This window comes from Triturus cristatus, chromosome 4_1 (assembly GCF_964204655.1).
Source record: "Triturus cristatus chromosome 4_1, aTriCri1.1, whole genome shotgun sequence".
NCBI lineage: Eukaryota > Metazoa > Chordata > Amphibia > Caudata > Salamandridae > Triturus > Triturus cristatus.
In genome coordinates, this window is record NC_140585.1 from 846,229,859 (window position 1) to 846,252,696 (window position 22,838).

At 43.2% G+C, this 22,838-nt stretch overlaps 1 protein-coding gene across 1 annotated transcript in view; it reads left to right on the forward strand.

The window, feature by feature from the left end:
• ITIH5 (inter-alpha-trypsin inhibitor heavy chain 5) overlaps positions 1 to 22,838 on the forward strand; it is a 296,926-nt gene that overhangs the window by 135,399 nt on the left and 138,689 nt on the right. The window contains exon 6 of the mRNA XM_085653539.1: positions 17,651 to 17,820. Coding sequence (XP_085509665.1) covers positions 17,651 to 17,820 — 170 coding nt within the window. The remainder of the gene's footprint in view (positions 1 to 17,650; positions 17,821 to 22,838) is intronic.

A 22,838-nucleotide genomic window follows, 5' to 3' on the forward strand; every position in this document is an offset into this window, starting at 1 on the left:
AGTGTCCGTGTCCACAAAGGTCATGTGGGAGACTTCACCAAAGGTGAGCAGGGTCCCAGCAGAAGAGTGGGGGGGACAAGGATAAACGGAGGGAGTTCCAGGAAGGGCCCTAAAGTAATCCCCAAGGAAACCAAGGGAAGGGTTCCCAGCCTCCCCCTGAAAAGAAGTCAGGGGCCGAACAGATAAGCCTGTTCAGAAGGGGCCCAGGACATGTTGTAATTGTGGTCAGGTGGGCCACTGCTCCTGGGATCCTAAGTGTCCCATGAAAAGAATGCGGCACCCAATGGTGCACCGCCCCAGCAGATGGCTAGTGTAGCCCAGGGGGAGGAGTCGGGTGCCCAAGGTGGGAGGGGTCCCGCAGCGATGTCCCTAGTCTCTTTAGGAAACAGTGAGAGGGTCCCTAGGATCCAGCTCCCTTATAACACGAAGAAATACAGGCAGTGGGTGACCATCAATGGCCATAGGGTGGAGGCTCTGAGAGACACCAGAGCCAGTGTGACAGCTGTCAGTTGTCGACTGGTGTCTGAAGAGCAGGTGATCACCAATGCATTTTACCCTGTAGTTGCCGCTGACAACTCAGAGAGCCACTGCAAGGTGGCCCAGGTTCCCTTTGAGTGGAGGAGGGGGTCTCAGGTACCTTTCAAGTAGCTGTGAGGCCAGCCATGCCTGTTGACTGTCTGCTAGGCAATGATTTGGAAAGCTCCCCTTGGGCTTAGGTGGAGAGAAGGTCTCATTTGGAGATGTTGGGTCTGCCAAAGTGGGCGTGTGTGACCACTCGGTCAATGGCAGCCAGTAAGGGTATTCAAGAGGACCTGGAGCCTGAAAGAGTGGCCCAGGTGCCTGCCTTAAAGAGAAGAGGCAGGGGGTGCAGGAAACCGGCCCGCCAAGTTCCCACGGTCCAGGAGGAGGCAGACCTTGAGGGTGAAGCCCTGGAACCTACAGGGAGCAAGTAGCTGAACTGAGGGACCTGCCTGAGATGTCCCATTGGCAGCAGGAAGTAGGACCTTCCAGGGAAGAGTTCTGCGAGGAGCCGAAGAAGTGCCCTTCTCTTGTGGGTTTGCGGCAACAGGCCACAAACCATGCAGCAGGTGATCAGTCTGGATCACATTGGATCTACTGAGAGAATGGTCTCCTGTATAGTGAGCCTAAGGTTGCTGAGCCTGGGTCAGCCCATGTGCTGGTGGTACCCCAGCACTTCAGAGCCTTTCTACTGAGTCTGGCTCATGATGTGCCTTTAGCAGGACATTTGGGGCAAGACAAGACCTTTGAGAGGCTTGTCACCCACTTTTATTGTCCCCAAATGCACAAGAGTTCAGATACTCATTGCAGGACATGTCAGACTTGCCAGGCAAGTAGTAAGAGTGGGAAGAAGCACAAGGCTCCTCTCCAGCCGTTCCCTGTGGTCAGCACCTCCTTTGAAAGGGTGGGCATTGACATTGTGGGGCCTCTGGATCCCAAGACAGCCATGGACAACTGGTTCATCCTGGTCTTGGTGGACCATGCCACCCGGTACCCGGAAGCCATCCCTCTCCGGACTGTGATGGCCCCTGTGGTGGGTTGTGCATTGATGGGGATTTTCTCCCATGTGGGGTTCCCCAGAGAGGTGGTGTCAGACCGTGATGCCAACTTCATATCCAAGTATATGAAGTCCCTGTTGCAGGAGTGCGGTGTAACCTACAAGTTCATAACTCATTACCACCTCCAAGGAAATGGGCTGGTTGAGAGATTCAACCGGACCCTGAAGGGCATGATTATGGGTCTTGAGGAACCCAGGAGGCATAAGTGGGACGTCTTCTTGCCATGCCTTCTGTATGCTTACAGAGAGGTGCCACATAAGTCCTTAGGGTTCAGTCCCTTTGAACTGCTGTATGGTCACCCTGTAAGAGGACCTCTGAGTTTGGTAAAAGAAGGCTGGGAGAAAGCTCCCAGTAAACCTCCCCAGGATGTATATTGCTACATGCTGGCCTTCAGAAAACAAACTAGGAGTTTCAGACAACTCACTCAGGTGAATCTGGAAACCTGCCAGGAGGAGATGAAACGATGGTATGATCAGAATGCCACTCTGATCGAGTTTCAGCCTGGACAGAAAGTGTGGGTCATGGCCCCCGTGGAACCTTGTGCGCTCCAGGATAAGTGGACTGGAACATTTGAGGTGGTGTAGCACAAGAGTGATGTCACCTACTTGGTGGACTTGCGGTCTCCTAGGAACCCTTTGCGGAGCCTGCATGTAAACCGCCTGAAGCCCCACTTGGAGAGGTCTGAAGTGGGCATGCTCCTAGCAACAGATGATGGAATTGAGGAGGAGACTGAGCCTCTTCCTGACCTCCTGTCTGCAAAAGAGCAAGATGGGTCAGTGGACGGTGTAAACCTCTCTTCCACCCTGACCCCTGAGCAGCAGAATGACTGTCGCCAACTGTTGGGACAGTTTCCTGATCTGTTCTCCCTGACTTCCGGTGTCACTGAGTGGTATGTCCATGATGTAGACACTGGGGACACTCCTCCTGTAAAACATAAAACTTACAGAGTGACTGACAGGGTAAGAGCTTGCAACAAGGAGGAGGTCTCCAAGATGTTTGCATTAGGGGTGATTGAGTCCTCTAACAGCCCTTGGGCCAGCCCAGTGGTCTTGGTCCCAAAGGCTGCCGCGCCTGGTGCCACACCTGAGCTCCGGTTCTGTGTGGACTACCAAGTACTCAAATCAGTCACCAGGACTGACGCACACCCCATCCCCAGAGCTAATCAATCAATCATTCAGGGAATTGTAAGCGTGCTACTCACCCGTGAGGGTCTCAAGGCACTGAGGGGGAGGGGGTACGCCGCTCCGTTCAACCAAAGAGCCAGGTTTTGAGGGTCTTCCTGAAGGCGTTCAGGGAGGGGACGCATCTGATGTCTGCCGATAGCTCATTCCAGGTCTTGGCTGCGATGTGGGAGAAAGATCTTCCACCTGATCTGGCTCTGTGGATGCACGGGGTTTCAGCCAGTGTGAGGTTGGATGATCGCAGGTTTCTTTTGGGTACGTGGAAGTTTATTCTGTCGTTGAGGTATTTGGGTCCGTTGTTGTGTAGGCATTTGTAGGCGTGAGTGAGGATCTTGAAGGTGACTCTCTTCTCCACAGGGAGCCAGTGCAGTCGCCGCAGGTGTTGGCTGATGTGTTCGTGCCGGGGGATGCCGAGCACGTGTCTAGCTGCGGTTTTCTGTACTGTTTGTAATTTGCAGAGTAGGGACTTGTTGATGCCGGCGTAGAATGTGTTGCCATAGTCAAGTTTGCTGGTGATGAGTGTGTGGGTGACTGTTTTCCTCGATTCAGGGGGGATTCATTTGAAGGTCTTTCAGAGGATGCGGAGGGTGTTGAAGCAGGTCTAGGCACTGAAGAAGTTGAGACTATACTTGTTTGGGACTCACTTCCGGGTTCAGACAGACCACAGGCCCCTCAGATGGTTGATGCAGATGAGGGGTGAGAATCCAAAGCTGTTGAGGTGATCCATTTCCCTACAGGGGATGGACTTCACAGTGGAACACCGCCCTGGTACAGAGCATGCCAATGCTGATGTCTGTCCAGATTTTTACGCCTTAGTGAAGAGGACTCCCAAGAGAGTGGGTAGTTCTTCCCACATTTCAGCTGGAGGGGACACATGTTAGACCTGGCACCATTGGCGAGGGTCTCCCTTACATTTTTTGTCTGTTTCCTCCTGTGTTTTTGCTATGTTTTTGCTGGTCTAGATGCTTTGGGCCCTTTGCCACTGCTGTTCAGTGCCAAAGTGCAAGTGCTCCCTATTTTAAATTGTTGTAATGGATTAGTGACTCCATGATTGGCTTATTTGATTTACTTGTCAGACCCCAGTACAGTACACCCAGTGTGCTCAGGGCCTGTAAATCAAATGTTGCTGGTGGGCTTGCAGCACTGGTTGTGCCACCCACAGAAGCAGCTTGTCAAGTGTGGCTCAGGCCTGCCATTGCAAAGCCTGTGTGCAGTCTGGAACTATATGTTGTAGAGGAGATTTTGCACACCAAGTTTTCAAAAACTTTTTTAATTTTTTGATCTATCAAATTCACTTCTTTTGTGTGCTATGCTTGCCATATGCTTGCCTTGCATGTATAGGAAATCAAAAGAGTGGCCAGGTGTAAGAACCAGGACTCAAGCATGCACAACGATAGTGTTATACTTCAATGGTTCGTAGATAAATCTTATTTCTGCAATTGTAAATCTAGAATATTTATTTTACATTTCAACATTTAATGCAACGTTTTCATCACAATCATATAGAATATGCGTTCTGTAGATTATTACTACATAACAGTTGCTATACAATCAATTCATTCAGTTGTGATGTTTCTTTGCCTTCCGCCCAATGCATTTCGGGACTTAGAGTCCCTTCGTCAGGGGAAATAGCCTGTTGATAAAACATAACATAAGCATTCGTGTGCCCAAACAGCGTTATATATAACTAAAACAAAACTTTTTTATATGATGTTACATTTTTCAGAAATTAGAGATTGCACAATTTGCAAAACAAAGCAACAAATCGCATGCATGTAATGCATCAGATGTAGTTATTGCCAGTAGCCTAAATGTGTGCTCAAGAAGCAAAAGTCCATATACCAAGGTTGGATCAATCAGTGCCAAGAATCCAATACGGCAAACACTTTCCTGAGCTTCCACCTCACCCAGTGTAAATAGATTAGTTAAATCAGCGCCATCGGCGATGGCGCTGATTTAACTAATCTAGTCACACGAAAACGTAGTCATCTGATTTCGTTTCAAGAACACAGCGAAGGCGTCGTTGCGTTCTGCCGTACATTGTTGAATCGTCTAGGCGATTTCTCCGGTTACCGCCTGGTGAAAATTATATAGATTTGGTCGTATAGTAAGAACAGGAATAGAGACTCGAGCAAATCATTTAATTAACGGAGACTTTTTAATATTTCAGATATATCCGTTGGGTATACGCTGGTCATTCGAAGGGAAGGTATGTTTCTAGTTTAGGTTAAATTGTTGATGTTCAGCGTTTGGTAGTGTTCACGTAAAACGAACATGAGATTGAATATTTCAGGATACTTCAATTTGGTGGGACTCCTATGACGGAATCAGAAGTCAGGCATTGTAAGTGAAATGTTATCTTGGTGAGGTGCGATTCGTTTTACACTGGGTGAGGTGGAAGCTCGGGAAAGTGTTTGACGTATAGCAACTGTTATGTAGTAATCATCTACAGTACGAACATTCTATATGATTGTGATGAAAACGTTGCATTAAATGTTGAAATGTAAAATAAATATTCTAGATTTACAATTGCAGAAATAAGATTTATCTACGAACCATTGAAGTATAACACTATCGTTGTGCATGCTTGAGTCCTGGTTCTTACACCTGGCCACTCTTTTGATTGCAGTCTGGAACTGCCATGTCGACTTGGCAAGTGCACCCACTTGCCAGCCCCTAAACCTTCCCTTTTCTACATGTCACCCCTATGGGCAAGGTGCATTGTATGTGAATGGCAGGCCACGCCCTGGTGTGTGTGGCATGTCCTGATAGTGAATTACAATCAATTTTGTTTTTCACCATTGCAAGGCTACCTGTTCCCATAGGCCAGAATAGGCAGTTTGATTATAACATCTTATAATCCTAACTGACCCAGGGAACAAGGTAGAAAAACGAGTTTAGTATGCCTGAACTCAGAATGTTAAAATACATCTTTTATCGTGGGTGATGTTTACATTCTGTGTTTGCAAATACCACTTTTAGAAAGTAGGTATTTTCTTGCCTAACCATCCAGTATGCCTCTGCTAGGTTTGTGTATTCCATGTCTGGTCTGTGAGTGACAGGGGGCTGGAGACGGCTTTGGCTCCAGCAGTCTGATGAGTCAGGGCTGGGCTGAATAGTACTTGGGTTGAATAGAGAATAGGGGGAGGAGATTTCATTTCACTTGCCTGAGCCTACATAGAATAGAGAGTATGGGGAGGAGAGTTCTTTTCAGCTACCTGGGCCAGGTCTGTTTTCAAAAATACTGTCTTCAACTCCTGCCAGGAAACTGCACCAGGGAGGACAGAACTGGTTTTGACTAGGTACAGACACACTCTGCCTTCAGAGAAAAAAGGATTTAGTAGTATAAATATTGGGGCCCAGACCCCAGAACTTTAGATCACTTCTGGGAATCAAGACAAACCTTTGCCAAGGAGAGAAACCAAGAAAGCTGAAGGAGGAAACTGCCCCTGTGCTGTGTGCTGTTTGGGGTTGGCCTGCAGTGGTTACTTATTGCCAAGGAAAGGAGAAAATGAACTTTTTGAGTACTTTATCATCTTGAGGAAGATCTCCAAGGGCTTGAAGCTGAGCTTGTCTCCTGTTCTGAAGTCTCAGAGACAATAAAGACTTCACCACCAGCTCCCCTGAATTTCCTTGCTGGGAATTCTACCTGCAGAGAGATGCCTGCTGCTGTTTTTGGGACCTCTAAAGACTGCGTGTCGCTGGGAGCTGGAAGCACGACGCAACGAGAAAGAAGCGTGTCGCCGCCGCAGCAGTTGCATCGCCAAAGAAGCGTGCCGCCACCGCAGCTGTTTGTCTAAGCATCGCCGAAGAAGCGTGTCGCATCACCGGAGAAGCATGTCGCTGCCGCAAAGGTTGCAGTCGCATCACCGGAGAAGCGTGTTGCAGGGCCTGTCACGGCTCAAGAGGTCACCAAGTTTGCCGCACGGCCGTCGGGCATACACGCATCGTATCCAAGTTGTCTCATCGCATCAAAGATGCCATTTTGTCACATCGCACCGGAATGCAGTAAGAATCCGACACATCACCTCCTCTCTGGTAAGGAACCGACACATCACCTCCCCTGCGCTGCAGTAAGGAACCAACGCATCACCTCCCACGTAGCAAGGAACCGACGCATCACCTTCGCTGCAACCCTTTTGTTTGTTTTGCGTGACGCATCCAAGGTACTTTGAGAGTAAAGTGTTGCATTTACAACCATCTACATTGAGCTAAGCTATTTCTATCATTTTAAAGTCCCATTTGTGGCATCTTCTAATGTTAATGTACCATGGCAACCAATGACATCATTCACATGGTTCTCTTCCACCTGTGTTGCCTAGGTTTTGGAATGTATACTTTTAACACCGGTCTGAGCAGTTGCCTGTGCTGGATGTGGTATGGATGGGTTCTTCATTCCTTGGTAATAAACCTTGAACTGCTCTTCAACTAAAGTTTGACTTCCTCATGTTTCTTCAAGCCTAAGAGGATCCTACACTGGCGTAGTCGGCAGCTGGAATGCATAGGAACCCAACAACCTCAACTCTTCAAATTTTTGGAAATTTGCTTTTGAGGCGTGACTTAATGGTGTCTGCAGAGTGTACCTGCACTGACTGAATTTCATCTTTAAATTTGATAGGAGAAGAACTGCTAGCATCTAACATGACACCCAAATCCCCCTGGTGGAACCAGCTGATTATGCTGTCACCTTTTTGTGAGACATAGACCTTTCCTGAGACATCTCGACCTTTATACTCGATTAGCCCCACGAAGTAACCAAGCAAGGGAATAGGTTCCCCACCATATGCCAATTGACGTATGACTGCCTTAAAGAGAGAAGTCTTGTGAGCAAGCTTTCTTTGGAAGAAAGTTTTTGAAATTATCGTGACTTTAGCCCTTGAGTCAAATAAGACTTTGGTGAGTTCACCTTCTACTTGAATAGTGTCAATGGGACAAGCTTTGCGTTCCAATGTGGAGTTCACTTGAACCACAATTTGTCCACAGACGAAGACAGATGCCCTTTCTTCTTACATTTTGAACAGATAACATTCAAAGCTGGACATTTTTTATCGTTCGCCCATTGGTAATTATAGAAGTTTTTAAAGGGTCAAAACTTTTAAGTTTGGGAGCTTTGTTCAGTTTATCCTGAAGGGAGGTAAATTCATTGTCACAACCTTCAGTCCAAATGAACTCAGACCGTTTTTTTCTTGATAATATATTGTGGATTTTTGTCGTTTGGTCTTGTGTTAAGTCTTGTAAAGATTACTTATTTTTCTAAACTGGTGTGGTGTCCATTTGTAGTATTTTCACTGTATTACTGTATGTGTTCACAAATGCTTTACACACTGCCTCTGAGATAAGCCTGTCTGCTCGTGCCAAGCTACCAAGGGGGTGAGCAGGGGTTATTTTAGGAGTGTATCTCCCTTTCCCTGACTAGAAGCAAGGGTCCCTATTTGGACAAAGGTGAAAACCATTGCCAACTTGAGACCCCCATTTCTAAAAATCTTCGATTGAAATGTCCATTACCTTTGTACAGACATACAGTTTTACTGACAAAAGTATACAGCACACAAGCAATAATGTATGGAAATGCCATCACCAAGTGTATTGATTTGTTTTGATCATATTAAAATATTTGTTTCCACCACACTTCAGAATTACCAAAAAATGGGCTTACTTTGTACTTTTCTAAATCTGATATATTCTGAAACATCTGCTCAGTTCATTTACAGACATTTAATGTTATGTGTGCTATAAATGACATGACACTGTGCAGACTTCCTCAAGCACAACCCAAGTAGCCAGCATGACTATCACATATATCCTCTTACTTTGAAGTCAGCGAAAGGAAAGTAAACACCAAGCTTCTTGGAAGACAGTGCCTGATATTTGACCTCTGCCTTTAAATGCACAGCACATTTGACACAATAAGAGCAAGATATACAGGCCTGTTTACAGAAATCCAGTACTGGAGGAAGAATACAGCAAATAGGGTTTGGGCAATGGAAGGGATGAACTCAAGCTGGACAGCCTAAAACAAATAGAGCCAGCAAATAGAAAGCAAGCAAATGTGAGTTAGGAACCCCAAACTCCATCATAAGCATTGGCCAGGATGCAGTCCCAGGGAAGCTGTCCAAATGTCCTCAAGATGTTGTTAGCAAACCAGACAGCTGTGCTTTGTGGTAGACCTCGACCTAATAAGAGAAGCTGTGCTCATGAACTGCTTTGAAAGTGAGAGGACTTTTACAAAAAGGTAGTGTCTATGTCCATATGCTGGGATTTGCGAGCATTGTCAGTCAGATGGCTTTTGCTGACTGGAAAAGGCCTCTATGCAAACATAAATTCATAGCTCTCTCCTGAGTAGCGAAAGGAATTGAGTTCATATGCCAGATTGAGGCCATTATTTACTAAAGTTTGCATGAGGGGGCTTGAGGAAACACTACATAGCACTTTAAACACAGGACTATTTGAAAAGAAGAGCCTTCACAGGTTTCTTTGAGGTTTCCTTGAAGATTTATTAATAGAACAGCATCCCAGCAGAGAGCAACTTCCTTCACCTCCAGTGGCTCTCTTCAACTGTCCCTTAGAACCTTCCCCATGTCATACTACAAGTAACTAGGTAACAGTTCCATGACATCTCCTAGCTGGAGATCTCTACATATCTCCCTTTTATACAACAACAACACAATGTAAAGCACAAACATAAGAATACAAAAAGATCAATAAAATTAACATTTTTTTTCTAACACTACACTTACATAAATAAAAATTGAAGATTATTATTCATATTTTCTAATTTATATTTGCAGTGAACATTCTATGGTCCCTGTACTTTGCAAACATTTCCTAAACTCCACATCGTATCATCTTCCAATATCACAATATTGGATTTCACACTTTTGATCTTTTAAGTTCCCATATATTTACTTTTACCTTTACCGACCCATTCATTCTTCCGCACCACAACCCAATCACCAACATGCAACGTCATATGTTTAACTCCCCTTCTAGAATTATATGTATCTTTCATCTTCTGCTGACCCGCCTCAACTTTCTTCAACATTTCCTCACGATCAATCCATACCTTATCCTTCTTACATAACCAAACAGGACATTCTTTTTTACCTGGTTCTCTTCCCTTAAGGGAGACAAAAGGAGCTATACCAGTGCTAGAGTGAGGAGTAATTCTATGCACCCACATCATTTTCTGTAACTCCTCCCTCCAGGACTACCCATTCTCATGGGATAACTTAATATTCTCCATTATTATACGATTAACCCTTTCCACCAGACCATTAGCTTGAGGTCTAAAGAGAGCCACCTTTTCATGAACAATACTCATTCTTTCAAGATACTCTTGCATCTCCCTCGAAACAATTTGTACACCATTATCGGTCACTATACTCCCTGGTATACCTTCCTCAAGAAAAATCCCTTCAAGGAATTTTATTACGTTGCTAGTATTGATCTCACCCATTGTCCCTATTGTGAACCATTTAGAATAGTAATCTACAAAAACCAGAATGAATCTATCTCTTAACCCCAACCTATTCACCGGTCCAATAAAGTCCATGGCTAGCTTCTCCCATGGTCTTGATGGAAATTTTGTACACTCCAGTGGAGGTTGACGTACTACTTTAGATTTATCACTGTTTAAACAACATTGACAATTCTTTACCAAAGCTTCAACTTCTGAATCAACTCCAGGCCACCAAAAAGATTCTCTCACCCTTCGTTTTGATATTCCTTGCCCAGGATGGCCTTCATGAATTATGTCAAGAATATGTTTCCTAACATCTTTAGGGGGTACAACTTGCCACCTTCTCATAACATTCCCATTGCTTAGGCTTAGTTCTTCTCTAACCTTGAAAAATTCCATAAGTTCCAAATCCTCGCTATCTTCAAAATTCCAGCCACTAATAATTTTACCTTCTACCCTCTTTAGTACAGGATCATTTCCCATGGCTTTGTTCCATTCTTCGGGCGATAAAGCAACAACGTCAATTTTGCTAATAAAATCAGTATTCATGTTCACATAGATCTCATCACACTTTACATCCAGAGGCATTCTTGATAAGTAATCAGCAACTACATTCTTTTCTCCTTTAACATATTCGATCTCGTAGTTAAATTCCATGACAGACAATAGCCATCTGGAAATTCTTGGGGTTATACTCCCTTCTATCCCTTCATATCCCATCCTCGTCGCCATGAAAAGAAGAGCCTTCCCACCTTCTTTGAGGTTTCCTTGAAGATTTATTAATAGAACAGCATCCCAGCAGAGAGCAACTTCCTTCACCTCCAGTGGCTCTCTTCAACTGTCCCTTAGAACCTTCCCCATGTCATACTACAAGTAACTAGGTAACAGTTCCATGACATTTCCTAGCTGTAGATATCTACATAATTAAGTGCCAAGCATATTTCTGCTATCTTCTGTGTCGTGTGTGGAGTGAATTCCTGAGAATTTGTTTTGTAAATGAGGATTGCACAGGTGTTAAATTGCACCCATCACACAACTTGACACAGTTATTGTAAAACATAATGTAAGAAATGTTCCATGCTGGCTTTTGTACATTTGACATTTTTAAATCACAGTGCCCTATTAGGAAGCGTTAATCACAAAGCACAGATTTCATAAAGCCAGAGCTACTTGAACAATTCTGCAATAGAGGACCAAATTAAGCTGGAAGAACGAATAACTACATTATGCAGCAGGAAAAGACAAATTATCAAGCTTTATGGAAAATTGCCTATTTTGTCATTGTAATTAATACGCGGTGATACAAAACGAATTCCAAAACTTTGCAAAATACAAAGATATCTTTATAAATTAATTAATACAGTAAAAGAATACTAGTTTACTAGGTTCTATTGAATGTCTTCTTCACCAACAAATAAGGATTGTCTGGTTAATGACTAAGACCATGTTTAAAGCCTCCCCTACTAAGTCCCAGAATACAAGGTATCTGTGTAAAACGTGCATGTGTTTGTCTTGTAATAAAAGGTAAGTCTCTCTTAATATGCTTATCTCATGTATGTTTTAGAACTGATGTCCACTTTTGGTTCTACGTAGTATCCACACTTGCCATCAAAAAACGCATCTTTCAATTTAAAAAAAGGTCATAATTCTACACTATATATAAAATTTACGAGTTGCATTAGGATGTATTCTAAGATTCAAGATATCAGAGAATAAAAGGTAAACGTTCGTGATTTTTCTGTACTCTGAGTGACCTTTAGAAAAAAAATGCTGCTTTGAGGATAGTCTGCATTGTAAACATGAATTTGCATAATAACGAAAGAATTTTTTTTGTGACAAATAAGGAATCATTATTTCCACCAAGTTTGAATCACATTTAAATATATCTATGTTCCTTATGTTGCAGGCATAATCCCCTCACCAGTTTATCTGTTGGGCATTAATAGGTCCTGGACAAAAGCTTCAACCCATTAGTACCGCTTTAATATCTAACTATATTAATCAACAACTGAAAAGTTAACACTGGCTAAGTGTCTGGAAAAGTGTTACACCATTCTTCTTACATATTTAACTATGTGTTTTGTAGGGAAACAATATGACACCAGGCCTACCATCCTGGGTTAAACGGAACAGACAAACAAGTCATAGATTACATTCTTAGTATCTTAGGAGGACCTGTTCTTTCAGTTTTTCACTTTCAGTTGATCATTGTTAAGTTAAGTCCACAATTGTGTCAGACTCATTTTGCTGTGGACATCACCCCATCAGGATTGTTACTTAGCCACTCGTAGTGCCTAATTACCAGTAAAGTGAAAAGTCTGCAGATGTGATGTGATCAGCAACATAGTCAGAAGACTAGAGGTGGGTGAGCCAACAAATTAACAGGGAGACCCAAGCCAGAGTCAAGCCAAGAGTCTGGATGGGCTCTAACGGCCCATCCACAAGCTGAGCCTTGAACATTTTTGCTATTTCAATCATATAACAAACCACAAAAAATATGATAAAGTTCCTTCAAGAGTCTAAACGGTTTATTTATTTTACATATAGAAGATTTGACATTACTACATCACATTATAGCACAGCAAAGCACTTTATTAAAAGTGATATTTAACTTGAACCATTAGTTAACTAAGAGGCAAGATAGAAGTCTATGTAAATCCTGTACATGGCCCAGATTATCATAGAGCAACATTATAGCTGTGCTTAATTTGAGCTGGTGGTTTCCAGTGCTCATCACCTGCACTTAATCATCAACACCAGCGCTCACATGATATTGAGCCAACGACTCGAACCTGGTCCCCAAGCTCTGAAGCCGGCAGCTCTGGCCATTACGTCACATCCGCTCCCCACTTGATGGTTAGTAGTTGGTTCTGTTATAGGTGACACTAACAGGAGAAATGGGCTGGTGCAAGTTGCCTCCTGATAAGAGCCCTGGCACCTATTTTTGCATACAAATTAACTACTGCATTATAGTCTTTTAAATCAAACTCAATAGGTTTTTGTAAAATTGGTATTCTGAACACACATAATAGATAGAGCTTTCATGTTCAAAAATAAAGAAAAAAAGAATTTGGGTGAAAGATTTGCCTAAGGTCACAATGTCAGGGGAAGCAGCGATTTAGACAGATTTTCTTGTTTCTCTTTGTACAAATCGGCCAGTAATTGAGTATCTATTTGTCTCCTTTTCATGTTAAGGATTTGTTTTTAATTCTCTGTGCACTCTTCTGCAGCTGACCTTGAGGGAAGGTATTGGAGCCTGTACATGAGCATCAGTTACATTGCACAAGGTCACCAGATGTTCTTTGGATGCTTAACGCCAAGACGACTAGCCGGCGTGTATTCGCACGCTTTAGAAATGTCATGTCACTCCATTCATTGTTTATAGGGATTTGTCCCGGATTTGCCTGGAATCACAAAATGTTAAGTGAACGTCAGTTCCAAAGTCTGCTGCTTTGCCCCTAAGCCACATCCAGGGCACAGGGAAGGAGGCATGAAAGCTCTGCTCATTATGGGCTCGAGCGTCAAACAGGACCTCGTGCTGAGCCAGAGCCGGGCTTCCTGCTCGAGTTTGGCTCAAGCTGTCAGTGGCTCACCCACCTCATCAGAAAGGCATAAAGGTGAAAGCAAACCTCAAAATATCTTTAAATAAAAGTCAACTTCAATTGAAAGCAAGCAACATGTTATCCCAAGACAACGTACAGTATTTTTCTGTCCCGTCGGTCTCTGCATGTAAGACAAATAAATGGTCAAAACACGCGGGATCTGTTTTGCTTTCCAGGCTAGATGACGTGCCTTGGAATTGGCCTTTGCCTAAAAGCTTAAATCCAGTTTACATGCGGTAATTTCCAAGTTGTCAACATTCCAGGCAAACATGCTTCACACAAAAAAAGGAAACAGTTAATTTTACTTGATGCGCCACTATGACATCAATTTCATGCTTTACCAATATGCCATCTAAGCCCATGTATCCTGCTGGCTTTCTTGTTGTTTGCTGCTCAAAGTCAATCACGTTCTCGTATTAAACTGAGTTAATATATAGTCAGTCAATTAGAGCAGCCATTGTTTTACGAATACAGGACGTTACCGGAGCAACACAAACGCTCACGAGTTATACTTCTTCAACGACTACATATTTAAACCCGTAATAAACAAGCACTTGCAATGCAACAGGTCTCGCATTTACACGAGTTTGAGCTATTGGCATTGTAAATGACAATGCCTTTTATTTATGTTTTGGTTTTTCAAACATAAATAAAACGCATTGTCATTTACAATGCCTATAGCTTAAACTCGCGTAAATGCGAGACCTATTGCATTGCAAATTCTTGTTCAAATACAACTACTGGGCACTCGCCCTCAAGCCGGTGCGCTGGCAGTAAAACAACCGAGGCATTTCCATTCAAAGTATTGCTTTCTAAACACCTGACAAACTTAGGGGAATTTTGTTGCCATGTTGGGGCTTGCAATGCCCATTTAGCAAGGCAACGTCCTTTCTCAATCTAGGCTATCTGTGAGTCATGAAACAAAGCATTCTACCCTTTAGGGACAGACTCAATTACATTACGTAACTCCAGAATCTTGTGTCATATCAGGAACAAGACATGATTTAATTCCTAAGAGGGTTAATCACATTGAAGCTTTTCAACAGCCTGGAAGGAGCCCATTTCAACCAACATTAACGATGAAATACTGCAGGAATTGATTATAACACATGGCCCTAAATAGGGACACGAGAGCAACCCCCACCGCACCAATGCACAACCTTTGATCATTTTGCAGCAGCAGAGGGTACGTAAGGCAGAGGCATTTGAATACCTTTGGATTTATAAATACAGTAAAGTTGGGAAACAGCAGCTATGGAAGTCTCGCCTCAGTTGCTCCGGTGTTTAAGTGCATTGTGTATGTGTGTGATATTTGTTTAGCGTGGACCTTGGCGAAAGGCAGCGAAGCACTGAATTAGGTCAAAGGTAAAGATACAGTCAACAATTGACTGGAGTGTAGAGTGGGAGGTGCCAGGGTGTTTGTCACACTTGGCAGGTTGAATGGCAAAGAAGATCAGAGTGCGCCCAGGAAAGGAGAGCACCGCCTCCTCTCTCTCAGTGTCCACATGCGCATTTGCACGTGCATGTTGACAGCCCGACGGCGTTTGCAGCGCACAGCGCTGCTCTCGCCATGCGAGAGCTTTTTACATGTGCACGCGTACGGAGGGACAATGATGGCGTCGGGCTGTCTACATGCGTGTGCATTTGCAGCTGTATGTGGACAGCCAGATGCCATCTTTGTCCCTCCGTACGCGTGCACATCGTGAATTGATTACAAAAAGCCCTCACATGGCGAGGGCAGCACTGTGCGCTGCTAACGCCAGGCGGGACCTAAAAACCAAATTACAGCTCCGACAGTGTCTTCCAAGCACTCCAAAGTTGAACTACAATCTTAATGTCCTCTAAGGCTTCCCATGGACTTTGATCAAGTTCCCAACATGATTCCTCAGGAATTTTCCATTGTGATCGGACTCATAAAACTTTCTCAGCTGAATATTTTTCTGTAGCATGGCCTTGTTAAGTGAAAGAATATTTGCAGGTCATCGGTGCAAAATGTGAGAATGGTCGCCTGCTTTCTGTAGGAACGCAGTGGCCTTTGGGCACCGTAAGTGGGATGCACGTAGAGCTAATACAGATGCGTTCTTGGAGAGCCTTTGTGTCGGGTGTGGTGCCAAGGCTGCGGTGCTTGTTAAAAGTTATACACGATTAATAGAAAATGAGAACATCTGAGCAGATGGACTGTAGAGCAGCCAATCAGCTGCATGTACTGGGAGTCATCAACCTCTGACAGCCAGAGAGAAAGACAAAATTGCTCAGGGAGAGAGAGGGTTCAGATGGAGAGGAAAAGAGAGGCAAGGAAAGAGCAACAACGAAAGAGAGGACAAGGAGTGAGCGAGAAGGAGAGAGAATAGAAAAGGAGACAAAAGGAGAGGAGACGAAAGAAAGATTCAAAGAGAGGGCAGTGAGAGCGTTGGGGTAGAAAGAGAATGCGAAGGGTGGAGAAGAGATATAGAGATAAAAATTAATTTGAGGTTAAACGAGAAAGAGGCGATCAAGAGGGCGAAAGAAGGTGTAAGAAAGATTAAGACAGAGGAGTAAAGAAAGTGGGAGAGCGTGGGTGGGGAGAGAGAGGAGGAAGAGGCCATGGAGAGAGTAAGAGAGTAGAAGCAAATAGGAGGGAGAGAAAGAGTGAGAGAGGAAGGGACAAGAGAGGGAGTGAAATAGAAATAGAGGGAGATGGCGAGAAATCATGGGCCTTATTTACTACTTTTTGGCATAGGGCAGCGCCGCAAGTCTTCTTGCAGTGCTGCCATGCATCGAAAGGAAAGGGCAGGAATCTGCTGTATTAATGAAATACAGTGCATTCCTGTCCTCCCTGCCTGCGCACAAATTGGTGCCTAGGGCCAAAGCAGGCACACTTGTATCATGGTGCAAGGGCGTCTGCATGGTTGGCACAATTGTTTTTGTACATTAAGGGACACCTTCCTGCACAAAAACAATCAGTGGAGGCGTTTCCCTCTTTCTATGTGCACTGTTAAATGCAGCATACATAGAAAGAGGAAAAACAAGAAGAAATAAAGTTATTTTTCCTCCTTCCCGGGGGAGGCACACAGTTTTGACCCATTTCTAGGTTTACAGATCCTTGTACACCTGGGATTGTGTCAAAACCCATGAGTGCTGTATGGGAATACCCACAGCAACGCCCATGGAATGCCTTCTTGGCATAGTGTAAGGCAAGCCTTATGGCTAGAGCGGTCGACCTCGAAGCTGGGGAACCAGGTTCAAGTCTTGGCAACGACACTCAAAATCTTGTGATTCTGGGTAAATCACTTAATCACCCCGTGCCTAACAAAAATGAATGTCATCTGCAACAAAGCTGGTGCCCATGTAAAGCGCTCTGATACCCGATGTCTCGGGTCTAGTTTGTGCTATATAAAACTAAAGAAAAAAAAAGGCAGTGCTTTGCGCTCTCTTGCCTTACTCTATGAGGCCATGCAGAGTCACACAAGGTGGCTTTGGGTCGCCTCATAGATATGATTGAGAGGCCTGCACCACCGTAACATCATAAAATGTGACGCTCTGACAGTGCAGGCCTCTTGTAAATGAGTCCCCAAGAGAGAACAGAGTGAATGAGAGAAATAGAGAGAAAAACCGAGCATGCGGGAGATAGTCAGAGGTAGAACGAGAGAGCACCCCTGAGTAGTGCGTTTCGACACCACAATGTGGGGGAACTGGGATGCCAAATATACATATCTTTACATGGTTCATAGTAAAATCGCTCTCAGCTTTAAAGTGAAAGATATTTTGGATGTGTGCTTCTGTCATGAAATCTTGTCTGATAGTTGTAGCAAAACTATAATGCAAATGACCTGTTATTTTTATTTTGCACAGACAAGTCCTCCCCTCCCCCTTCTACTGTTATCAAGCAAACTCACAATTCTGTCAAAGTGACCTTCAACCCCAACGTGGTGCAGCAGGCCAAGATTGCCCAAAATGGCATTTTGGGGGACTTCGTTGTTCGATACGACGTAAACAGAGAACTAAGCGTGGGAGATATTAAGGTTTGTATGCATGGCCAGAGACAGCATTGTAATGCATTCCATTGTAAAAGTACTATGCATTGAAAAATGAGGGTGCATTTCTCTGCCTACATGAATGTTTTGAGCATTTGGGGACCATGTGTTTTGCAATGTCTATTGTGAGACATTTTGTAGGTTTAGCAAGAACATACAGTGACTTGTAGCCCACCCATTGCTTAAAAGTTGGTTGGCTTTCCTTTCACTTTTATTTGCCTGCTTCTTATTCGTGTCCCAGCTTGTCAATCTTGTATCTGTCCCGCGCATGGAACATTGCCTCTTTACCATCAGTTTTGGCTGGCTGGCTTCTATGCTTCCACTGCTTGCTTTTCAAGCACTACTTTTTTCTTTTCAGTTTTGCACTCTGTGAGTATGCATGTTTTTCAAGCTGTGTCTTTCATGTGCAACTCCACCCCTTGCACTTTGTGTTGAACTCTGCCATCCGTGTGCTTCTTGATGCCCCCTCCATGTTGCATTGGCCCTTGTGTACTTCCTCTCTTTCTTTGTTTTCTGTGTGCCTCCTGTTTCACGTTGTTCTCTTGCACTTTGCTTTTCCCCCACCCCATAGTCTCACCATTGCCTGCTCACCCATAATTTTCACCCCACGCCCTTCATGATGCTCCCTCACCTGTTGCTTGTCCCCCTCGACTAATGGCCTCCATGTTGCTCTCCCCCCCAAGCCCTCTCTGTTGCTTCCGCCACTGTGCTGGAAATCCAGAAATTATGCAAAATGCGCTTGTGAGCACCAGGTGTGGGCTGCTCTGTGCCTATGTAAAAATGTCAGGGCAAAGTGAATGAATGTGATGAAAGGTGAATCCATCCATGGTTTGACTGGTGAAAGCTGTGGGTTGACTTAGAGAGATTCTCACTGCTTCTTGATTAGCTGTTAAATCTGTGTAAGGTGAGTCAGTTCTGATTGGAAGGTGCACTTGGCAGGCTTCTGTATGGTTGTTTTGTGCATATTCTCTCTTCATGAGACTGTGTGGCTTTTCATTTAGGAAACACGTGTTTGAAAATTTATGAGAGAAGATCTTTGATGAGAACTTGCTCTGGTTGTTTGTGCTGAATCTCCATTTCCTTCTGTTTCCCAGTCTCAGACAACTTGTGTTTTTCTACTGATAGAAAGGGAGTGTCCTCACACCAATCACATCAGGTTTGATTTTATGTTCTCCCTCATTAGATGAAGATTTCCTTTATATTTGCCACTCTCTCCAAACTTTGGTGAGCTTGTAATTCACTTCTCTGGCAAATTACCTCAAAGGTGCTAAGCTAGTCTCTCTAGTTAGGTTAGGAGAATAAGGGCCTGCACAGTAGGCTAGAGCAGTTATTGTTTGCTTATCCAGATCACTGAGTTGTTGTGCGCTTTTATTAACTGCACCAACTGCAACATACAGTCTGTAGTAATTCCATTTTTAAGTCTGGTGTTAGCCAAGATCTTTTGATTTGAATTCCCCCGTTATAGTTACTTTCCGCAATCCTCTGCTCATGACGTCATATATTACATCACTCATGACATGGTCAGTGGCATCACTCTTGACATCACTGATGACATCATCCTTGTGATAGAGTGGCGGTCGCGCGAGTTATAGTTATCTGAAGTAACTGTAACGGGGGAATTTCATTGGTTTTTTACGAGTGAAATATCCACCTAACTATAACGTGTGAAACCTATGGTTTTTTAAATGAATTTGCAAGGTTTTTTAAATGCTAATTCCTAACTATAACGTGTGTGAAACCTATGGTTTTTTCAGTGAATTTGTACGTTTTTTTAAATGCTAAGTTATGTATGTATTATTTTTGTTTTTAATATTTATTTTAAAATTAACTACGTATTAAATTTTTTAAATTTTTTTTTAATGGTTTTTCACCGTGCGCGCACGGTGCGGGCACCCTCGCGAATTTTTTAAAAAAAATGTTTTAATGTTTTTTTCTGCCTTCGGGGTCCTTCAGGGACCGCCTGACAAAGGCTAGGGGGTCAGGAACTCTCTACCCTGCCCCCTTTTCACGTTCGCCACCTTCCTTTTCCACTCTCGCACTGAAAACAAGCAAAATGGCGGCCGACACTTCCTGATTTCGACCGATTCGAATGTTGACTGACATGTAACAACCAATCAGGATTACGCTCGCGCACGTTAAGGTGCGCGCACGGTGCGCAGCTATAGATATGTATGTGCTTTTAACTGCAATTTTCTCAGGAACTACTGAACAGATTGACTCCATATATGCAAAAGGCACTTCCCTGACCTGAGGACTACCTCTCTGCCAAATTTCAAGTAATTCTGTTCAGCCGTTCGGGCTGTACCTTCGACTAAAGGTCCTATGGGAAAATGCATGGGGAAAACGCGTTTTGGGACCCCCCTTTATTCTCGGCCCCCGCTTGACGAATCCCCCCGAGACTTTCAGGGTAGGAGCTGAGCGCCCCATTAGTTTTGAAAATTTCGCGAGGATTCGTCAACCGGCGCCAAAGTTATTCAAAATAGAATTTTGAGATTTCCTATGGAAACACGGTCCTAACTATCACTATCTACTGGCGACCGCCAGTAGATAATATATACATATATATATATATATATATATATATATATATATATATATATATATATATATATATATATATATATATATATATATCTGTGAGCAAGGGCGGATGCCCAAAACGCGTCAGATGTTTGTGAAGACTCGGCTTTAAAATAAATTAACAACTATTGTGCCTGACTTTGGATCTGCGTGGTTTCTGCTTTCCGTGGACACGGATTCTTTTGAGACTGCAAGCATGGGATATATATATATATATATATATATATATATATCAGTTTACACTCCAAGATGCATGCAGGCAACATGTAGAGAAAAACGTACTCTGGAATGCGCTGTTCTGTTGTTCAAGATATGATCCTTTATTAAATTAAATTAAATAGTGCAAGCGGTCATAACGCGTTTCTGCCAACGCTGTGGCCTTGATCACATGAGCGCTGATCAGGTGAGTGAAACGTTTTTGAATGGTTCCAGAGTACCATGTGACACGCTGTCAGCTGATGTAATGAAATGGAAAAGATACTATGCACAGCATCAATGCAAAGTACCACATTAAATATTGACAGAAAAACATATATAAAATAGTATAGCTGCTTAAATGCTGAAACCAGGTGCATTATTCCAATTTACAAGTGCCATAAAAATACATTTGTCCAATTAGGTAAATAAAGTGAGACAAATCAATCAGATCATGGGGTTTAAATAGGACTCAATCACTAAATTCAGCTCCTGATTTAAAAAGCATAAATGCATATTAAATCAGCAAAGCCATGTAAATATTGACTCAGAATTTAAAAAACCAAATAGTGTTAAAAAATTCTGCGAGCACCTGGAATAAATATGTGCAAAAAAATATAACAGTGCAAATACTTCTGTCAATGGAGCAGCAAACCTTTATTGTCAACGAATCATCTGCATTTCGAAGATAAAGTACACCAATGTTGAACATTATAAAATATGCCCTAATCGAAATGCATATAGCTAGCAGCGTTTGAGGTGAAAGTGCTAAGTGCTAAAAAGTGCAAAGATACTGTCTGGTGAAAAGAATAAATAAAAAAAAGATTTATAGAGAAAGCAGCGTCATATAGCCAGTGTACATCAAATATTGAAATGCTCAAATGCAATACAGTGGTGAAACCAATATCAATACACTTCTGAGTCCGGGGAGCCCCCCCAGATAAATTCAGAAAATCACTATCAAGTACAGGGAGTCTAATAAATTTAGTATAGTCTCTACTTGGCCTGTCAAGTCGAAACTGGTTCAAGTGACTGAATCAATGATTGATCTGTGCAAAAACGCCAATAAATAGCTTAAAACTAAAAATTCACATGGAATCATATAAATAAATGATAAAAAGCCACAAACAAAGGCGAATCGCAGAGTCCAAACCACTAAAAACTATGTTGAATATAGAAACAAAATAAGCAGGCAAGTTAAAACGGATGTAAAACAGATGTTAAAATGCCATATATTTACAGGTAATAGTGCAAATCTTCGCATGTGTTCTGACCTCGGGGGCTTTGGTGTCTAGTTCAATGATGTATTTGGTTTCTAATTGCCTCAGCCTCTTTTCCCGATTGTCTCCACGTCTATTAACGGGTGCACTGTCAATGACAAAATATTGGAGCACGTAGAGATTTTTATTGTGCTCCAATTTGATGTGTCTTGCTACTGGGTAAGTAGGATCAGAATTAACAGTTGCCTCGAGATGTTGCAGTATGCATGTAAAAACCTGTAATTTAGTGCTTCTGACATATTGTAACCCACAGATACATCTTAACACGTATACCGCAAACTCACTGCGGCAAGTATAGTGACCTGTCAGTATATATTCACTGAATAAACCATAGGTTTCAGGAACGTTATAGTTAGTTGGACATTTCACTCGTACAAAACCATAGAGATTCCGCCATTAGAGTTAGTTCAGCTAACTATAACTCGCGCCCCCGCAATGCACTGCTGATGACGTCACATATTACGTCATTCAAGACATGGTCAGTGATATCACTGATGATATCACTGATAACATCTCAAATGACATCACTGACGACATCACTGATGCACCTCATCACACCCTAATATGACCCTTGATACACCCACTCTAAAATACAGACTATCATTTTCGAAACAATAGACACACCAATACCAGTTATGACCCTTATTAAGGTCCTCCTCGTCCCAGTCCTTACGATGTGAGGCAATCCTGCCTCACAACAGTCCAATTCAGAATGTTAGTGTTTCTTTTATTTTTAACACATAAGCCCCTCCCACCCACCGCCATTCCTGTTATCAACAAGTCCAGACACAAACACAGCGGGAGGGTGCGAGGGAACAGGACGGGGACGAGGAGGACCTTAATCGGGGTAATGAAGATTACCAGTAAGTAACTAAACATTACCCCCTCATATGTCCTCCTCGTCCCAGTCCTTACGATGTGAGGAGCTCACAAGCAAAAAAAAACATGAAG